This window comes from Aquarana catesbeiana, linkage group LG05 (genome assembly GCF_042186555.1).
Source record: "Aquarana catesbeiana isolate 2022-GZ linkage group LG05, ASM4218655v1, whole genome shotgun sequence".
Taxonomy (NCBI): domain Eukaryota; kingdom Metazoa; phylum Chordata; class Amphibia; order Anura; family Ranidae; genus Aquarana; species Aquarana catesbeiana.
Genome location: NC_133328.1, coordinates 7,743,196 through 7,765,260, shown reverse-complemented (window position 1 = coordinate 7,765,260; position 22,065 = coordinate 7,743,196). Strand labels below are relative to the sequence as shown.

The 22,065-nt window shown below is 37.7% G+C and overlaps 1 protein-coding gene across 1 annotated transcript; it reads right to left on the bottom strand.

Moving 5' to 3' along the window:
* Positions 1 to 17,463: 17,463 nt before the first annotated feature.
* MAFA (MAF bZIP transcription factor A) lies at positions 17,464 to 21,000 on the bottom strand. The gene has a single exon (XM_073629422.1). The coding sequence runs from the start codon at positions 20,302 to 20,304 to the stop codon at positions 19,432 to 19,434; it is 873 nt and encodes a 290-aa protein (XP_073485523.1). The 5' UTR covers positions 20,305 to 21,000; the 3' UTR covers positions 17,464 to 19,431.
* Between the last annotated feature and the right edge of the window lie 1,065 nt (positions 21,001 to 22,065).

The window sequence follows — 22,065 nt, the reverse complement described above, 5'->3', positions numbered from 1 at the left end:
TGGCGGTGATCAGGGACACTGACTGCTGACCGTATTTAAAAGAAAAAAAAATATATAATTTTTTCCAAATGTTTTAAATATTCTTTTCTTTTTATTACATTTTCTTTTTTAATTGTATGATTTATTTATTTATTTATTTTTACAGTGACCAGAGCAATACAATGTTACCATTGTACTACTCTGAGGAGCTGATCTGTTTTTTTTTTTTTTTTTGGTGGGGGGAGGGATTTTCACAGTTATAAGCAACCATTTTTTCAGAATGAAATCCATTCATTCAAGCGCTGTTCACACCGCTGCGACTTCAAAGTCTTGCGGCGTTCCCGCGACTTTAAAGCTGACATTACAGCGTGACTGCGGCGTGACTTGCATACTACTTCTTTGACAGAAGTCAATGCAAGCCGTGCCGAAGTCGCACCAAGAGTTGTGCAGGAACCTTTTTCTAAGTCGTAGCGACTCAAGTTTCTCCTGTTAGAACGGTTCCATTGCACTTAATGGGGCGTGACTTGTCATGCGACATGTGCTCTCAAAAGTCGGAACGCACGTCGCACCGGTGTAAACCGGGCCTTAGTGTGTACTATTTTGATTAGCTGTGATTGGCCACAGCTAATCTCATGGTACAGATGGACTGTGATTGGTCATGTCTGTACTATGTGATAACTGTGACCAATCACAGTCCGGTGACAGTATCATGTGATAACTGTGACCAATCACAGTCCGGTGACAGTACCATGTGATAACTGTGACCAATCACAGTCCGGTGACAGTACCATGTGATAACTGTGACCAATCACAGTCCGGTGACAGTACCATGTGATAACTGTGACCAATCACAGTCCGGTGACAGTACTATGTGATAACTGTGACCAATCACTGTCCGGTGACAGCAGATGACAGTACTATGTGATAACTGTGACCAATCACAGTCTGGTGACAGCAGGTGACAGTACCATGTGATAACTGTGACCAATCACAGTCTGGTGACAGCAGGTGACAGTACCATGTGATAACTGTGACCAATCACAGTCTGGTGACATTACTATGTGATAACTGTGACCAATCACAGTCCGGTTACAGCAGGTGACAGTACTATGTGATAACTGTGACCAATCACAGTCCCGTGACAGCAGGTAACAGTACCATGTGATAACTGTGACCAATCACAGTCCGGTGACAGCAAGTGACAGTACTATGTGATAACTGTGCTTAATTACAGTCCGGTGACAGCAGGTGGCAGTACCATGTGATAACTGTGACCAATCACAGTCCGGTGACAGTACTATGTGATAACTGTGACCAATTACAGTCCGGTGACAGCAAGTGACAGTACTATGTGATATCTGTGACCAATCACAGTCTGGTGACAGTACCATGTGATAACTTTGACCAATCACAGTCCGGTGACAGCAAGTGACAGTACTATGTGATAACTGTGACCAATCACAGTTCGGTGACAGCAGGTGACAGTACTATGTGATAACTGTGTTTAATTACAGTCCGGTGACAGCAGGTGGCAGTACCATGTGATAACTGTGACCAATCACAGTCCGGTGACAGTGCTATGTGATAACTGTGACCAATCACAGTCCCGTGACAGCAAGTGACAGTACAATTTGATATCTGTGACCAATCACAGTCCGGTGACAGTACCATGTGATAACTTTGACCAATCACAGTCCGGTGACAGCAAGTGACAGTACTATGTGATAACTGTAACCAATCACAGTCTGGTGACAGCAGGTGACAGTACTATGTGATAACTGTGACCAATCACAGTCCGGTGACAACAGGTGACAGTACTATGTGATAACTGTGACCAATCACAGTCCGGTGACAGCAAGTGACAGTACTATGTGATAACTGTGACCAATCACAGTCCGGTAACAGTACCATGTGATATCTTTGACCAATCACAGTCCGGTGACACAGGTAACAGTACCATGTGATAACTGTGACCAATCACAGTCCGGTGACAGCAGGTGATGAATCACATCGCAACACGGCCTGTGTGGCACACGCGGGGCAGAATCCAGGGCGAATATCATAAGACGTCCACCCAGGATGGGAGCGCTCCCACCCAGCCATCATATTCCATAAGGCTGGGCGGGAAGCAGTTAACCTGTAAAAATGACACCACAATTATGATTGTGGTATAAAGCATTGCAAAGTTATGTACAAATATATATATTTTTTTTTTTCACTTTTGCCCTTTTTTAATGTTTAGCAAACAGGAAAAAAAAACAAATACGTTCAAATATTAATGATTAGCAAAATAAAAGTATAAACAAAATTAGCAGGAAAACAATAGTTACGAGGAAAAGGGGAAGAAGGAGTTAACGCTGAACTTCCAGTGTGCCTTTAGTTGCAGAGTTACATTGGTTCAGCTCGGACCGATGTAAATATGTATGTTCCATATCTCTGGGACCACTATGAAAGTGGAGGGCCACCGTAGTAGTCACTGCTACTACAGCGATCGCTGATCTTTTCTTTTGGTGGCATTTGATCACCTCTGCGGTTTTTATTTTTTGCACTAGAGACTAGGCCGACATTTTTTTATTTTCTACTTTAAAACATATCCATTAAAAAAATGTAAAAATATTGAATTTATTTATAAATTTAGGCCAAAAAAATTGATTCTGAATTTTTAGAAATATGTTAAAGGATAGATCCACTTTTCTTTGTTCTTGTATATGTGTATGTATTTTTATTTTTTTTTTCTGAATGTTTTGTATTTATGTGTTTGGAATGATATGGAAGATTTTGTATGTTTATAACAATTTAATAAAAATAATTGAAATAAATTTAGGCCAATATGTATTCTGCTACATGTTTTTTTGGTTAAAAAAAAAATCCCAATAAGTGTTTATTGATTGGTTTGCGCAAATGTTATCGTGTCTACAAACTACAGGATATTTTTTATAGTATTTTTTTAAATTTTTTTACTAGTAATGGTGGCGATCAGCAACTTGTATCGGGACTGCAACATTGCAGCCGACTAAGTGACACTTTTGACACTTTTTTGGGGACCAGTGACACCACAGCTCCCAACTGTCTCTGATTTCCAGGGACTGTCCCTGATTTGGAGCAATGTCCCTCTGTCCGTCTTTCCTTCTCATTTGTCCCTTCATTTTGGTCTGATCAATATAGTTGTATATAAAATTCACTTTTTATCCTTCAAAAAGTTTTTCCCAGCGCTAAACCTTTCATCCAAATTCTAAATTGCTACATTTGTACATTTTATAAGCCAATATAAAGGAATAGTAGTGGTAAAAAAAAAAAAAGCCCTTGTGGATTTAATTAACCTTTTTTTTTTAGGTCAATTCTCCTTTAAGGGGGTGGGGCAGGAGGTGTGTCCTGTGCCTACATACGTTTGCTAGTGGGTGTCCCTCATTTCCGTCTCAAAATGTAGGGAGGTGTTGTGACACCAATACAGTGATCAGTGCTAAACATATGCACTGTCACTGTATAATGACACTTGGCAGGGAAGGGGTTAAACATCTAGGGCAGTGATGGCGAACCTTGGCACCCCCAGATGTTTTTGGAACTACATTTCCCATGATGCTCTGCAGTTTAGTTGAGCATTATGGGAAATGTAGTTCCAACATCAGAGGGGCGATCAAGGGGTTAAATGTGTTCCTAGGGAGTGCTTGCTAATTGTGGGGGGGGGGGGGTGCTTTAACTTTGGCATACCTCCCAACTTTCTGAGATCGGAATGAGGGACACCTATCAACAAAAGTATGCAGGCATAGGACACACCCCTTGCCACGCCCCCTTAAAGGAGAATTGTACAAAAAATACAAGATTGGTTAAACCCACAAGGGCTTTTTTTCCCACTACTATTCCTTTATATTGGATTTTTGGAATTTACAAATGCAGCAATTTAGAAATCAGATGAAAGGTTTAGCTCTGGAGAAACACTTTCTTATCCCGGAAAGTCAGGAGGAGGTATAATGCTGCAATCTATGGCTTAGATTTATTGTGTTCCTTATTTTAATGCTGTAAAGAATATTGATTCTGTCCGCATCAAATATTTGTTTTCGGTTTCTAATTTACTTGAGAAGACGAGGGACCCCGGGGGGGGGGGGGGTGAATTATGATTTTATCATACATTTCTTTTCAGTATAAAAAAAAAATTAAGAAATACTGTAAATATTCCAGTATGTAAACCATCGTTTGTAGGCGATATAACTTTTACGCAAACAAATTAATAAGCACTTATTGGGATTTTTTTTTTTTTTTTACCAAAGAATACAGAATACATTTTGGCCAAAATTTATGAAGAAAATGTGATTTCTTTTTTTTTTTTTTTTTTATTTGAATTTGTTTTATAGCAGAAAGTAAAAAATATTGTTTTGTTTTGGTTTTTTTTTGTTTTTTTTTTTTTGGTCTTTTTTTGTTTATATTGCAAAAAAAATAAAAAATCCAGTGACAATCAAATACCACCAAAAGCCACCAAATACCACCAAAAGAAACGAAGGAAAATGAATTAAAATGAATTAATTGGAATTAATTAATTAATTTTAAATAATTTTAATTAATTTTAGTTAATATTAATTTTAATTGATATTAATTTTAATTAATTTTCCTTCATTTTTTTTATTTGTTTACAACGAGCTGCTCTCATTTTCACAGTTTTTTTTTACTATTGCAATTTTTCCATTTGCGCAGTTTAGTGGTATTTTCACTTATAATTTTTCTACCACCAAATGAAAGCTCCATTTGTGTGGAAAAAATTGATATAAGTTTAATTTGTGTACAGTGTTGCACGACCGCGCAATAACCAGTTACAGTAGCGCAGTGCTGTATCGCAAAAAAAATGGCCTGGTCATGAAGGGGGTAAAACCTTCCGGGGCTGAAGTGTAATAGATGTTAGTAGACCTCAACTGAATGACTGCGTGTCATAAACAACTGGCAATGTATTTTTTTTTTTTTTTTTTTTTTTAGGGCATTTGCATGCAGTAATCCCTTTAGTAACACTCATGAAAAATAACACGTAGCAAATCACAGAGCTTTTCCGACATTTCTCAAGCGTTTCCAATCTACACGCTGGTCCTGGGTCATTGACTGAAAGTCAGATGATCACCAATCACCGTAATAGCAAGAAATCAAACATTTTCCGACAAAAAAATCGCATGACATTAATAGTCTCATTAATAATTGTACCTCCTATTTGGAGCTTGAAAAATGAGGGGTATGAAAAAAAAAAAAAATTCCCACCATTTTAGTGATGTTCAGGTTTGGGTCACCAATGGTGGTCCTAACGTAGAAGTGAATCCTAATGAAGTCTGTGGGGAAGAGGGAAATCTTGGGGGGGAATCGGCAAAACGAATGTAAAAAAAAGGCATGAGAAGCTCGGCACTGCCTATTAGGGAGCATTTGCCAAGTCAAAAAATAAATAAATTATATATATATATATATATATACACAGTATCTCACAAAAGTCAACCATGAATGCCAACATGTACTGTGACATACTGAAGCAGAGCATGATCCCCTCCCTTCAGAGACTGGGCCGCAGGGCAGTATTCCAACATGATAACGACCCCAAACACACCACCAAGACGACCACTGCCTTGCTAAAGAAGCTGAGGGTAAAGGTGATGGACTGGCCAAGCATGTCTCCAGACCTAAACCCTATTGATCATCTGTGGGACATCCTCAAATGGAAGGTGGAGGAGCGCAAGGTCTCTAACATCCACCAGCTCTGTGATGTCGTCATGGAGGAGGGGAAGAGGACTCCAGTGACAACCTGTGAAGCTCTGGTGACCTCCATTGCCCCAAGAGGGTTAAGGCAGTGCTGGAAAATAATGGTGGCCACCCAAAATATTGACACTTTGGGCCCAATTTGGACATTTTCACTTAGGGTACTATCGGTACTGCTGGTTTTCAGCTGAGTTATTCTGCTCCGTGGTTTACCCCATAGCCATTTTTGCATCTCTGCCCCCTGGTTCCTTCTATTACCCCCTTTCCCTCCCCCTCTTCCCCCCTTCCCCCCCCCCCCCTTTTTCCCACCTCCTTTCCCCCGTTGTCCCCCTCCCCCCTCCCCCCCCCTCCTTCCCCTGCCTTTCCCTCCTTCTTTTGCAATGTCCCTCTCACTGGTTGCTTCTTTTCTATTCATTTCCTATCTATTTTTTCACTTTTCCTTTCCCCCCTGGCCTTTCCTTTCCCTTCTTCCTTTCCCTCCTTGCCTTACCGTAACCCTTCCCTTCTCTTCTCTCCCCTCTCCCTCCCAATACCCCCTCTTCTATTCCCTCTATCCCCCAACCTTTTACCCCCCCTTCCCCCCCTCTTCCTCCCTTTTTCCCCCTTCCTTCTTTCCTTCCCCTCTCCCCCTTCTCTTTTTTTCCTCACTTTTCTCCCCCCCCCTCCCTTATTTCCTCCTTTCTTTCCCTTCCCCTTCTATCTCCACTCATTGTGAAGTGATAATGTATGAGATGCTCTTTTATCATCACTATTCTCTTTTATTCAGAACCGCTCTCGCACAATCCCCCTTGTCCGCCGCGCGGGGGGGAGCCTTTATCGAGCCGCGTGGTTTCACGCCTGGCCACTGACCCGTCAGGTGAGCAATTTGTTTTTCTCTATATATACTTTTTTGCTGAATTATAATTGTATAAAATTCTTAAGTGCTATTTATTTGAGCTGTGCTTTATAGATAAATCGTCCTGAAGAAGCCGTGTATGTACCGGCGAAACTAGTAGAGGAAAAGCCAATCTTTGAGATACACTTCATCATCAGATATCTCTTGGGGGGGGGGCCCTGAGTGTTTGTTTATTGACTTTTTCAATTTTTGCTTTTAAAATGAATGCTGTATGTTGTTTTTATATGTAATAAATAATCCTTTTTATATATCAATCATGTTGTTGTTTATCTGTACCGAGATAGTCCACCACAACCATTTAACAATTTTTTTTTTATTATTATTTATTATTATTATTATTATAAAAAATTGTTAACATAACTTAAATGACTGTATTATTATTATTATTATTAATAAATTGAATTAAATAAATAATAATAATTATTATTAATTAATTAGTTATTAGATTAAATATAAAATGATAACATTTAACAGTTATCAGCTTCAGCAACTGCCCCACTTCCCCACCCTCCCCTTTTTTCTCTATTTTCACTTAATATTGACACTTTGGGCCCAATTTGGACATTTTCACTTAGGGGTGTACTGACTTTTGTGTGTTGAGTTATTTTGAGGGGACAGCAAATTTACACTGTTATACAAGCTGTACACTCACTACTTTACATTGTAGCAAAGTGTCATTTCTTCAGTGTTGTCACATGAAAAGATAAAATAAAAATAAATATAAATAAATAAATAAATAAAATAACATATTTACAAAAATGTGAGGGGTGTACTCACTTTTGTGAGATACTGTATATACACACAGTGCAGCAGGGAAAGGGTCTTTTGATGCAGCTTCAAGGGCAACAGTAAAAATAAATAAATAAATAAATCCTATAAAGTGGAACTTTACCCATAGCAACTTGATAAAAAAGAATGTTCTGTAGCAAGGAGTGTACACGGCACATTAATAATTATGTCACTAAAATGATTGTGTGCTGTAAATTGCCTCCAGCTTTGCTTCCGTTTCTTCTTTCGCTAGAGGCTGCCATTTTGCCCAAGCCCAGAGCCCCCCCCCCCCCCCCGAGCAGCAGTAAATCTTTAGGCTGTCAGCAAATCAGCCTCTACGTTTTCGACACAGTGCCTAAAAATAGAGAGCAACTGAGCATGTCAAAGCAGGGTGTGGGGGGGGGGGGGGGAAGGGGGTCGGAAGCCATGAAGTTTTGAGTCTGAGCTAGTTAGCTCGCCCCCTTTTTTTTTCCTTTGTTTGTTTTGTTTGGTTTGGTTTTGTTTTCATTCGTTTATCAGTTTTCTTTTTAATAGATTTGGTCACCCGACCCCTAATGTTTAGGTCTGGAAGAAAGTATCTTTTCTTATCCTAAAAGTAGATAAGCCAAGGAATAATAAAGGAAGATATTAACCGCTTCAGCCCCGGAAGATTTTACCCCCTTCCTGACCAGAGCGTTTTTTGCGATTCGGCACTGCGTCGCTTTAACTGAAAATTGCGCGGTCGTGCGACGCTGCACACAAACAAAACTGACGTCCTTTTTTTCCCACAAATAGAGCTTTCTTTTGGTGGCATTTGATCACCTCTGCAGTTTTTATTTTTTGCGCTATAAACAAAAAAAGAGCGACAATTTTGAAAAAAAAAAGCAATATTTTTTACTTTTTGCTATAATAAATATCTCACAAAAATATATATAAAAACAATTTTTTTCCTCAGTTTAGGCCGATACGTATTCTTCTACATATTTTTTGGGAAAAAAATTGCAATAAGCGTATATTGATTGGTTTGTGCAAAATTTATAGCTTCTACAAAATAGGGGATCGTTTTATGGCATTTTTATTATTAATTTTTTTTTTATTAGTAATGGCGGCGATCTGCGATTTTTATCATGACTGCAAAATTATGGCGGACGCATCGGACAGTTTTGACATTATTTTGGGACCATTGTCATTTATACAGCGATCAGTGCTATAAAAATGCACTGATTAGTGTGTAAATGACACTGGCAGTGAAGGGGTTAACCACTAGGGGGCGATGAAGGGGTTAAGTGTGTCCTAGGGAGAGATTCTAACTGTGGGGGGGATGGGCTTCAACTCACATGACAGCGATCACTGCTCCCGATGACAGGGTCACTAGGCAGAACGGAGAAATACCTGGTTTACAAAGGCATCTCCCCGTTCTGCGGCTCCGTGACACGATCGCGGGCACCCGGCGGAGATCGCGCCCACAGCACCGCTTCTTAAAGAGGACATACCTGTATGCCCTTTTGCCCACCCATGCCATTCTGCCGACGTATATTGCCGTGCAGCGGTTTGGGAAGCGGTTAAAGTAACGCAGTGCCGTATAGCAAAAAAATGGCCTAGTCAGGAAGGGTGGTAATTCTTCCCCAGAAGTGAAGTGGTTAACCAAGGATAACGGGCCAAAATATACAAGAGTACAGGTAGACATTTCACTACAAGAATAAAAGAGACCACAGATGATACAGCAGTGTACAACTGCCCAAAGACAAAGAACACACCTGGGACTTTACTACAAGATTTAAGATCCTGAGGATACAGTAAAATTGTCCAGCAGCAGGACAGGAATAATAGGGATAGGAGGTCTAACCAGTATATGCCTAACTTTTATTTCATCTATGGGGGGTGTGCATTGAATGTGAGTGATATAATCTGAGGTGATTTACGTGCTCACTGTTCTTGCACTTTAAAAAAGTTTAACGTCAAATAAAAAGCTCTATCAACATAAAATAAGCACCAAGCTATTAATGGGAGAGAAGTTAAAAGTGACCGACCTCAAATCGACCACAAAATAAAATGAAAGAAAAAATAAAAACCAATAATAAAATAAAGGCGGCAAAGGAATTGATCGTTATCGAGCTAGCAATCGGAATTAAATTTCAGCTTCCTAACTGACCCTAATCTCTCCCTTTGCAGTTTGTCAGCTTCCTAGGCTTTCCCTCCAGCAGCTTTCAATACACTGACACTATGGCCACTCTGTGCCCCCCTTTGTAGTGAAGGTTGCTGGCTTATCCAAAAAGCCCCCTTATTAGCCCTTCTAAGCCTGCTGGCCGTAGTTCAAAGGCCCTGCATGCCCAAAACTCATCCCTATTCCCCATTGCCCTAGAAGTGGTATCAGTTTGCATTGCTGCAAATGCACAGACAGGTCAATATAGATACATTGTATCAGGTCCATGTGCTTCCCTATATCCACATTTACTAATATCACTCCTCTGCTGGGGTACATAGCCAGAACAGATTCCTTGGATAACCTCTTCTGCACAAAGTCACTCCAGATTATTTTAATGGAGAAGTTTAAGCAAATTCCGTCAATAACTCATATTTCAGCTTATGGTAGATGCTGGAGAGTTAAATCTTCTAATGGTGTCTTACAAATGTTGGTGATTCTATTGGTGAGATCTTGTGCTGGGTTCCTGGGTTAGCACACCTGCTGTGCCCATTATGAGGGATTCCCACCATCCCTGGGCTGAGTTCCCGGGTCTGTACACCTGCTGTGCCCATTATGAGGAGTTCCCACCATCCTTGTGCTGATTTCCCGGGTCTGTACACCTGCTGTGCCCATTATGAGAGGTTCCCACCATCCCTGTGCTGAGTTCCCGGGTCTGTACACCTGCTGTGCCCATTATGAGGGGTTCCCACCATCCTTGTGCTGAGTTCCCGGGTCTGTATACCTGCTGTGCCCATTATGAGGGGTTCCCACCATCCTTGTGCTGAGTTCCCGGGTCTGTACACCTGCTGTTCCCATTATGAGGGGTTCCCACCATCCCTGTGCTGGGTCCCCAGGTCTGCACCTCTGCTGTGCCCATTGTAAGGGGTGCCCACCATCCCTGTCAGACACTGCAGTGAAAACACCCCAACAACAACCTCCCTTCCAAAGCAGCAGTTGGTGGTAGAGCTTAGCTACAGGAGGTGAAGAGAGGACAACCACCTCAGGTCCATGAACTCGGTGACTGCTTCTCTGGCTTCATTTCCAGCTGTGAGCTCACCTTACACTCCGCACAGGATAAAGCTGCATTTACCCTTCCCCATCACCCCTTTTCCCTTTCTCTCAGCTTCCGGTAGCCATGCAATGTCCTTTGTTTAGATAACATCAAAAAACCAAGACGTTGGTTTTAAGAATTTTATGTGTAATTTTAATTAAAAAAACATTTTATATTTATATCTTGTTATATTTAAACTGATATGTGGGCATGTGCTAGGAGTATGTATGTGGGAAATGTTTTATTGCTGTTGTAAAGAGTATCCTGATACATTTTGTTGTATGTATACAATGACAGTAAAGTATATTATCTTATTATCTTATTTTAATTTAAATTTTTTATTAATTTATTACTTTAAAAATTTAGCTGCCAATTTTACAAAATGGTTGAATTGAGCTTCTGACTGATTTTGAATAAATTGCCCCCTTTTCACGACATGACCCATTTACGTCTCTGAATATTCAGAATATTATATAAAAGACATATAAAAGACATATAAAAGACACACAACTAACACAGACACCGCAAAAAAAAAAAAAAATTTAAACAAGTGATTTCTGATTGGACACTGCAGCAGTCCGAGGCCTGGCAATGCATCTCCTTTTGTCTTTTCTGAAATAAATGAAATCATTGTACAAAGTGTGTGAAATTTATATCATAAAGTGAACAAGCATCAGAAATATTCCTCATACTACTAGAAACAGATAAGAAAGTTCACAAACCTAAATCATATAATCTCCTTCCACAATTTATTTTTTAACTCTTTTTTTACTGGCCATAGTCACTGACAATTTTCTTGCAATTCCAACAAAGTTCCAAATGCAAAAAGAAATAAAATAGCATTTCAAAGCAATCTACCCTAAATAGTTCATCTATTTATATGGAAGGGATGTTGGTAGGTTGTCTTGATCCTTTAGCTTGTTTTTGGGATTCAAAATTTAGACACTTGACCTTGTTTGTGGCCATTAAGCCAAAGGACAAGTATGGAATGGTCTACCACGCCCGCAGCATATTTAGTCCTTCTTTATTATATATATTAGGTTTGGTTAGAGGCTTCAATCTTACAGGACCAAGGAAGCCTCCATGAAGACCCACCACCACATCATGCTAGCTGATGACCAGTGGACCTTCCTAGGTCTTGTAGTTCTTGAGTATTGCCCTTCTCTTGTTCATACAACTGAAAGAAATGTTTAGATCTTCAGAAAGATATTTGAAACTTTAGGGTTAGACACAGGGAACGGCCTTCACGGAGGCTTTACTGAAGGGCGCAATCTAATCACCATCTACATGCATGCAACACCCATGAACCGACAGGGGCAAACCAGTCAATTCTCCCTAGAACCGTATTCTTAATCTATGTACAGGATTATTATTATTATACAGGATTTATATTGTGCCAACAGTTTGTGCAGCACTTTACGATATATCAAATGAGAAAGTAAAGGTACAATACAATACAATACAAGAGGGTTAAAGAGGGCCCAAGGATGGACATCACATGGGCCTGTCTTTGAGAAGATCAATCAAGTTCACTGCCACACCTTTTTTTTTTTATAAAGGCATGATTGTATTTAATCATCAAGAAAGCAAAAAGCAAAAAAAAAAAAAAAAAAGAGAAAAGTAAGCATAAAATAAGTAAATAAAATTTCAGTTTTGGTTCAAGGGGACGTTGGTGAATGAAAGGGAATAAGTGATAATCAATAGACTTGTGGCCCACTTCAAGATGGAGGGGCACGGCAAAGGCGACAACAGATAGAAAGAACTGGTGACGGCAGCAAGCAGCAGGCAGGGAAAGTGTCACAATGTGCTTGCTTTTGTGGATGGATAAAGACAAAATTTATATAGAAATCAATTAAATTCATAGTAACGTATAAATAAACACTGGATGGGATCTGGCCATACTTGGGGAAAAAAAGATTACATTGTTACAGTGTTCAAACATTTTTTATTTTTTTTGTTTCAAAAGATTACTAGGTGTATAATCTGCTTCTCTGGGTCACTACTAAAAAAACTAGTAGCAGAAAACATATTTGATGTATATATATAGATATATATATATATCTATATATATATATATATATATCTATCTATCTATATATATATTGGCTTCTCAGTCTCTTTTGCGACAAGCTACATTATGTGACAGTAGGCCGTTCTATAACAGACACACACAGTGTCCTGAATTTTCAGCCATATAGACGGTATTTCATTATACTTCTCTACGATGAGCGAGCGGGTCAGGTAAGTAGACGCAGCGATGGGACAGGGGGGTGGGTAAGTTCTACAAAAAGTGGAATGAAATATATGGAATCCTTGTTGACACTGGATAATCTAGGCATAGTAAATGTTCAGTGAATTGCATAACATGACTTCTGTGAGTCTACGGAGGAAAGGAATTTGGCTTCCAGTGTCACTATGTACACACATGCACAATTTTAACGAGTCACTAAAAAAAATAAATATATATATATATATATATATATATATATATATATATATATAAAATTAAAAATGGAAAACATACAGTTACTGGACTTAACTCCCTCATTCCCAGGGGTGGAAAGTAAACCTGCATTACAGTCCCATCATAAATTGACACATATGTTTCACAGTTTCATAAATAGTAAATATATATATATATATATATATATATATATATATATATATATATATATATATATATATATATATATATACATATATATATACTATTCTAAATGATAAACATACAGTTACTGGACTTAACTCCCTCATTCCCAGGGGTGGAAGTAAACATGCATTACAGTCCCATCATAAAATGACACATACTATATAGTAAAAATATATATATATATATATATATATATATATATATATATATATATATATATATATATATATATATATATATATTACTATTTATGAAACTGTGAAACATATGTGTCAATTTATGATGGGACTGTAATGCAGGTTTACTTTCCACCCCTGGGAATGAGGGAGTTAAGTCCAGTAACTGTATATTTTCCATTTTTAATTATTTATATATATATATATATATATATATATATATATATATATATATATATTATTTATTTTTTTTAGTGACTCGTTAAAATTGTGCATGTGTGTACATCATTTTAAATATAATACTATATATATATATATATATATATATATAATATTCTAAATGATAAACATACAGTTACTAGACTTAACCCCCTCATTGCCTGGGGTGGGAGTAAACCTACATTATGGTCCCATCATGAAAATTACACATATGCTCCACAATTTCATAAATAGTAGTGGCTAAAACATTTTTGTTTTTCTATTCAAAAGGGAAAACATACAGTTACTGGACTTAACTCCCTCATTCCCAGGGGTGGAAGTAAACCTGCATTACAGTCCTGTCATTATAAATGACACATATGCTTCACAATATCATAAATAGTAGTGTGTGTGTGTGTGTATATATATATATATATATATATAGTATTATATTTAAAATGATATGCATAGAGTTACTGGCCTTAACTCCCTCATTGCCAGGGGTGGGAGTAAACCTACATTATGGTCCAATCATGAAAATGACACATATGCTCCCACAATTTCATAAATAGTAGTGGCTAAAACATTTTTTTTTTCTATTCAAAAGGGAAAACATACAGTTACTGGACTTAACTCCCTCATTCCCAGGGGTGGAAGTGAACCAGCATTACAGTCCTGTCATTAAAATGACACATATGCTTCACAATATCATATATATATATATATATATATATATAGACACATACACATACATATATATATTCAAAAGGGAAACATACAGTTACTGGACTTAACTCCCTCGTTCCCAGGGGTGGGAGTAAACCAGCATTATGGTCCCATCATGCAAATGATACATATGCTCCACAATTTCATAAACACTAGTGGTAAAACTGTGTTGATTGGGTCAGTTGTGTGATGTGCAGAGACAGAACGCCTTCGCCTCTTGTGACTCTGTAAAACGGTGCATAAAAAGTTGGCCGTTTGCAACCCCCATTAACCCCTTGGCTGCTTTAAAACAATTTATAGACAAAAAAAAAAAAAAAGTAGCTCATGCTATATCACACTAAGCAAACATTTTTCCTTTGCTTGCAATCCAAACCTACTTTCTCCTTGCAAAGCTCTTCCCCCAGCACAATAGTGGAACGAGACGAAGCGATATTTATCTAGAAGTGAGATTATCGGCGCCCAGGATAGGTAATATACAGGCGCCGCGTCCCCTCCTTAGTACTCTGTGTCACTTACAGATGTCAGCACTTACAATTCCCAACACGACGAGGAGTTATTACCTCTTACGCTGCTGTTCTGCGTTCAGTGAATTCACTTATGTAATTTCCCCTTAAATCTGTCAAGCTAAACCTTTCTCTGAGGTGGCATTACGGCTCTCGATATTAAACCGCAGAGATTCGCCAAAGGCAGTTTCTCCACACGCTAGAATTTTTTTTTACCAACCTCTGCATATTTTCTTTCCTCCCTAAAAAAAAAAAAAAAAAATAAAGAGTTTTTTTTTTTAAATATCGGACAATCACCGGGACATCTCCTGAAAGCACCACGCCACATAAGAAATCCCATCCGCCCTGCTTACAGTCCTCCACCGTAACAACTTTCCCAGCATCCCCAGCATGATGAATAGCCGCCCTTCATTTCATTAACTGCACTTCAAAAGCTCACAATTGCCTCTTTTCTTCACCAGCCATAAGATTAAGGTAGAACATTCAACAAACCCTCAAAAAAAAAAAAAAAAAAAGACACTTCTAGAGGATTAGCCATTGAGTTTAGTACATGAGCAAGTCAGACATTGCTGCAAACAGACACTTAGGGTGAATAAAGCACCTAAAATCAGCAATTGTGAAAGTCAAATTTAAAAGGCTGAAGAGCAAACTCAAAAAAGAAAAGAAATCCCAGCATAAGATGACAATACGATTAATCACTAGCATGCGAAAGATGTTATATACACTCTGATACCTAACTGGTAGTATACCGGGGTGGAGTATTGCAATTGAGTTTCTAAGGATGAAGGCTAAATCCTAAACTTATAAGGATGGAGAGCTTTACATTTAGCTATGGTCATCTGTAGAGTATAGATGACCATGTTAGAAAATGCAACAAATCAGATGATCATATTCGAAAATGTAACATATTAGACGATCATCTTAGAAAATGCAACATTTTAGAAGATCTTATTAGAAGATGCAACATATTAGATGATCATTTTGGAAGATGCAACATTTTAGAAGACCATATCAGAGAACGCAACATATTAGAAGATCTTATTAGAAGATGCAACATATTAGAAGACCATATCAGAAAACGCAACATTATTAGAAGATCTTATTAGAGAAGATGCAACATATTAGATGATCATTTTGGAAGATGCAACATATTAGATGATCATTTTGGAAGACGCAACATTTTAGAAGACCATATCAGAAAACGCAACATATTAGAAGATCTTATTGGAAGATGGAACATTTTAGAAGACCATATCAGAAAACGCAACATATTAGAAGATCTTATTGGAAGATGGAACATATTAGAAGACCATATCAGAAAACGCAACATACTAGAAGATCTTATTAGAGAAGATGCAACATTTTGGAAGATGCAACATATTAGATGATCATTTTGGAAGATGCAACATATTAGAAGATCATGTTCGAAAACGCAACATGTTAGAAGATCAGTGTTGAGGATGACGACAAGGAAAATTTAGACTTCAATAATGAAGGCGCCATACGCTTGCTCTCCCTGCCTAGAGAGCCAATAAAAATCAGGTTCAACTCCTTTGTACTGCAGACATTGAGCACAATTAGCGAAATGAAGCAAAGCCTCTGTAAGAGACTATCATAAAAAAAAAAAATGGAGACTTATTATGAATACTATTCCCTGATATAGATTATCTCTTAGATAGCCATACTATTCAATCCAATAAAAGTTTGGCAAAGTGTGCCCATCCCTATCTATCCCCCAACCCCACCCACCCCTATGCTCATATAATAAAGTCATTATTAAAATCACCCTTTAATAAATAAATAACATGGCCGTGACATTACAAAATTATAAAAGGCCATTTAAAAAAAAAAAATTTCAAAGGCTAATTATTTTTTATATTATATAATTTTGTGTTTCCGAATCGTGATTCTTGTTTGACATTTTTGTTCTTGTTAGTTATTTAAATTTTATTTTTTTTTTAGAAACCAACTGAAGCTACACTTAAATACTTAAATCAATTTACAATTTTTTTTTTTTAATTATTATTGTCATCGTTTGTGTATTTGCAATCGGCATTCGTTATTGATGGCCGTTCACGCAGCAACAAGACCGAAAGTTACACTTTTTGATGCTCCTTAATGTTGAATTAAATATTATTTGTTACATTTACCAGGTGAGATCTAAGTGACGTAGTGTAAGAGCTTTATAATCACTATTGAGACATATTTTTTTCAATTAGAAATGTAGGTTATAAGGAAAATACGTGCATATATGAGTTTATAAAGGAAAATGCATGCATTTTCCTTTATAAACTCATATCTTAGTAATGAAAATGAATGATTTTATTGTCTTAATATTTCATCCATGCGTATGTCGTTTGGTTAGGTATATATTTATTTATTATGAACTTTCCATGTGTACTCCCCTCATTCAAAGTCCCAAAAAAAACCTTTCTTTACACATATATTTATTTATTACACATACTATTTAGATAGACTTAATTGTGTCAGAAAATGTTGTATTCCGCCAAAAAACTAAGATATATCCTTAAAAACCATAAGCACCCTCACCAGCTCTCAAGCACTCACTCCCACACATTATCCACAAAACTCTGTTTTGCTACAAAATAAAATAAATCTAAATGCCATTAAATTTCAGAGAATCAAAATAGGTTTATTTATGTCTGGAAGTAGATGAGATGCAAGAAAGTTTTGCACTGCCATCCAACACAATTAAGACATTCATAAAAATCATAGGAAAATCAGAATACATTTTTAGGACTTTCTTATCTGTTTATTTTTTTGTCGTACATTTCTACAGTATTACCTGGTTGTAGAGCAGTTTATATAAAAAAAAAAAAAATCTGGATTAGGCTAAATGGATATTTTTGTAGGATGCGACATTAAAAATAAAAAAAAAAATAAAAAGTCATCACAACTTAGGTCTCTAAATGCACGATTCATGGCTCAATTATCCAGCAGAAAATCCTAAAAATTGACGGAGGAAACATTGGACTAAAATCCACTACTTCAGTGAATTGATTTTATAATTAACGTTGTTGTGGTGTACTTCACATAAAACATTTTTTATTATTTATTTTTTTGCAAATTGACTTTTATTCTCATTTTTTTTTTTTTTTTTTTGCAGAAATATTTTGCAATAGCATAAGAATTTAAATAACATTTGTTTCCCAAGGGTAAATTAATAAATAAGACCGGTGCATAGGATAAAAAGCAGCCCAATATTTCATTTATATATTACTATATTACCCCATGAGGGCATCTTAGAATGTATGTTTATTACTGAACATTGTAAGAGCATAGATAATTTATTTAAATCTCTATAAAACAACAATGTAAGTATCCCATTGATTCCTTTATATAGTGCATTAGGATTTCAACTCATTGACATTAATTTACTTATTTAAATAGTATTTGCATGCTATTCCATACAAATGTTAAGACTTTTTTGTTTCTTTTTTTTTTTCTACATTTTATGTTTTTTATTTTTTTTTATTTTTTTATAGTTATTTAAGTCACCAAGCAAAATATAGGCTCATAAATAAAAGCAATAAAAGGAACTAAATCCTACAATTATGTACAGATGGACACCTTAAATATATTTTATCTGGCTCAGGTTCAATTTAAATAATAAAATATAGACAAGGGGAAAAGGGGGGAAAAAAATGGGAGTAAAAATTCATACACTCGTCCCTTTTTTTTTTTTTAAGTTGTCAGGAAAAAAAAAATGATATTTTTCAAGTGGTTTTTAACACAAGAGAAGTCCAGGGGAAGTTTGTTAAGACTCTTCAGTGTTTGGGTCGCTTACAAGATGCACACATATTTTTGTTCTCTCAGCAAAAAAAAAAAAAAAAAAAAAAAAAAGAGGTTCATAAAATAGAGTAAACAAGCCATAAATGAAAGGGAAAAAAAAAAAATAATACAAGATAAAACAATCTACAACATGCTTCATTGTAGTTCTAGTAGAAAAGGGTACCTTGGGTTTACCATACATGACCTGCATGCAGGATTGCTAAAAAGTCTATTTTAATACCCAAATTAATTGCACAGTTTTGTTCAGCTCCTGTAAGATATTTCTTATGTCCCTTCAGTCCCGGAGGTGGCTTCTGATCAGTCCCAGAGAAAATCATTTGTGGTCTTCCTTTTGTGTATTTATTTTTCATTGGCTGTCTCTTGTATTGCTCTGTTCTTAATGCCATCCAGGAACTGCTAATTCATTAAGACTTTGAAGTTCTGGCTCAATAAGCAGTCCTAACAGAGAGGAACATGTCCCCCTTTATTATAAGTCCATGATTTGTTCACGATCTGTATTTTTTTTTTAATATATATATATATATTTTATATATATAAGTCACTGTAAGACATGAATTAAATTGGTGATTGGGAGCCCGAAAAGCTCTTAAGAAAAGGAAAAAAATAATAATAATACTTGAATTGTCTTCCTTTAGTGGTGGTGCACCACTGCATGGTGGGGTGGATGCAATGTCTCAAGGTTCTGGAGAGAATGCAGTTGTTACATTGTTACTACAAATCTTTTTTTTTTTTTTTACCTGGAGGGTCTTTGTATATACAGGTGGGGTAGTCAGAGGGCGTGAGGGGGTCAGATAAAGAAGTCAGGTGCTGCTTTCCCTGGGTTGGACTGTTGTTGTGGGGACTCCCTGGTGCTGAAGCTCCTGCTGGCCAGTTTCTCATACTTGTCCTTGTATAGATCCCTCTCCTTGGCCAACCTGGAGACCTCTTGCTTGAGTTGCTCTACCTGGCTCTGCAGCTGGCATTTCTCTGTCTCTAGGATGTGCCTCTGCTGCACCCTCTTGTACCTGCAGGACTGGGCATAGCCTCGGTTCTTCAGGGTCCTTCTCTTCTGCTTTAGGCGGATGACCTCCTCCTTGCTGAAGCCCCTTAGCTGCCTGTTGAGTTCCCGCACGGACATGCTGACCAGCTGCTCATCCGAGAACCGCTCCTCCAGCCTGAGGTGGTGGTTGTGGTGGTGATGGTGGTGGTGGACCTGGTGGTGGTGCCCGGAGGCTGGCATTTCTTCCCCTGGGTACTGCTGGCCCCTGAAGCCATCGTAGTTCTGGTGGTGGTGGTGGTGGTGATGGGGGTTGCCTATCAGAGCCTCCACGGCATCCTCTGGGGTGAGGTTGAGGGCTTCGGGGTTGATGTGGTGCTGGTAGTTGGACATCCAGTAAAGGTCCTCCAGCTGTGGCTTGTTGGCTGTGTTGGGGTTGTTGGGGTTCACGTTGGGCTGTGCCCCGGGGCTGGGGGCGCAGAAGCTGGGGGAAGACGGCACAGAGGAACAAGGGGTGCTGATCGGAGTGGAAGACAGGGATCCGGGTGGCAGGCGGTGGCAGAATCGGTCAGCTTCTGGGGGTTCCTTCTTCACCTCAAATTTCATCAGATCAAAGTCGTTGACATACTCGATGGCGAGAGGGCTGGTAGGCAAGTCTGCACTCATAGCCAGATCAGAGGCCATCTCAGTCCATATAAGAGATGTCACTGTCACTACAGGGGCTACAATTTAGGAGCTCCACGCCCCCTTGCTGGTGGGTCTGCACACAGCAGCCTGCAGGAGGACGAGCTTGTTCCTTGTGAGATGTCACCAGCAAGCAGCAGGGGGGTCCTGGGCTGTCACTGCTTCGCAGACCCTCTCTGTCAGTCTTTCAAGGAGTCCATGTAAAGGGGGTCTTCAGGCTGCAAGTGTCCAGTCCTCAGGGGGACTTTGCAGGAACTGAGTCCCCCCCTCGCAGCCGCCTGGAGTTTGCAGTTGAGTTGCAAACGGGAGATTGAGTCCTCCTGGATTTGGTTGGGGGGTTCTGAGGCAGTTTTGTGTTGAGGTTATGAGGCAGTCCTTCTTTTTTTTTTTTTTTGTTTAGTTTTCAGAGAGGTTGAGTAGAGTCCTCCTCCAGCAGATGGGGTGTCAGGGAGTTTGCGGCGAGGTTCTGCAGCAGCTGGGTCCTCTGGCAATGTGTGCAGCGCATTGATCACAGGGTGCTTGCATGCTCTGCGCTCTCTCAGGACAGGCTCTGCTCTGTCTTGTGCTCAGTATTTCCCTCCCTCCCCTTCTGCTAGTCTTGCAGGCTTGTCAGCTGCACAGCCAAAGCCTCTCTATACTGAAGGGATCAAAGCTGCAACTCTGCCCTTTAACAAGGCAACGTGCCTGGCCACGCCTGGTTAGGTGTGGGGATCCCTTCCAGGGCCAATCACAGACCCCCATTGCCCTTTTCATTTACATATCGCTGTAGCAACGCAAGTGAGGGGCTGTCAATCTCCCGAGGGGGGACAGCTGGAAGGTAAAAAAAAAAAAAAAAGAGCAACTTGGGCCCTCTAGCGGTGGCAGGAGGGTACTACGCCCTGCACAGGTACAAAAAGGTAAAACGTGAAATGTGACTTTAAATGACATCTTTTAGGCTACATGACAACGGCCTGCGTGTGCGGTGCATATTGTATAATAATAATATTCAGTTGTTCTCTATAAGATATTCTTTGCAGGATTCTGACACAGATTTCCAATGGGAGTTTTGCATCATTCTAATTAATTTTATTTTAAATTTGTATTACTTATTTTATAGTATTCTTTTTATTGCAACATGGCAGTGTTTTTAGTGTTATTATAATTCTAAATATTATAATTTTTTTGACATTTACTTATATTATCCATCCATAGATAATAAAAAAGAATTGTATGGCTATTTTATTTGTATTACCTATGTAAGTAATATTATATTATAAATAGAATATAATAATATATAATAGTATAATAAAAAAATAAATATATTATAAAAGTATTATATATAATTCCTTCATAATAATAAGGATAATAATATCATATAATTGTAATAATTGTAAGGATAATAATATCATATTATTATTATAAATATATTATAAAAGTATAATTTTGCTGCATTTTATATATATATATATATATATATATATATATATATATATATATATATATATATATATATATATATATATTATTCCTTCAAAGATAATAATAAGAATTGTAAGGATAATAATAATATAGTATTATTAATAATAAAAATAGTAGTAATAATAATAATAGTTGTAAGGATAATAATAATCTGGTATTATTATTAATATGTTATAAAATTATTATTTTGCTGCATTTTTACATATATATATATCTATATAGATATAGATCTATATCTATATAGATATAGATCTATATCTATATAGATCTATATCTATATATATAGATATAGATCTATATATA

Bases quoted from the DNA above. Each gene is read 5' to 3' on its own strand.
- MAFA (XM_073629422.1), bottom strand. From the start codon at position 20,304: ATGGCCTCTGATCTGGCTATGAGTGCAGACTTGCCTACCAGCCCTCTC.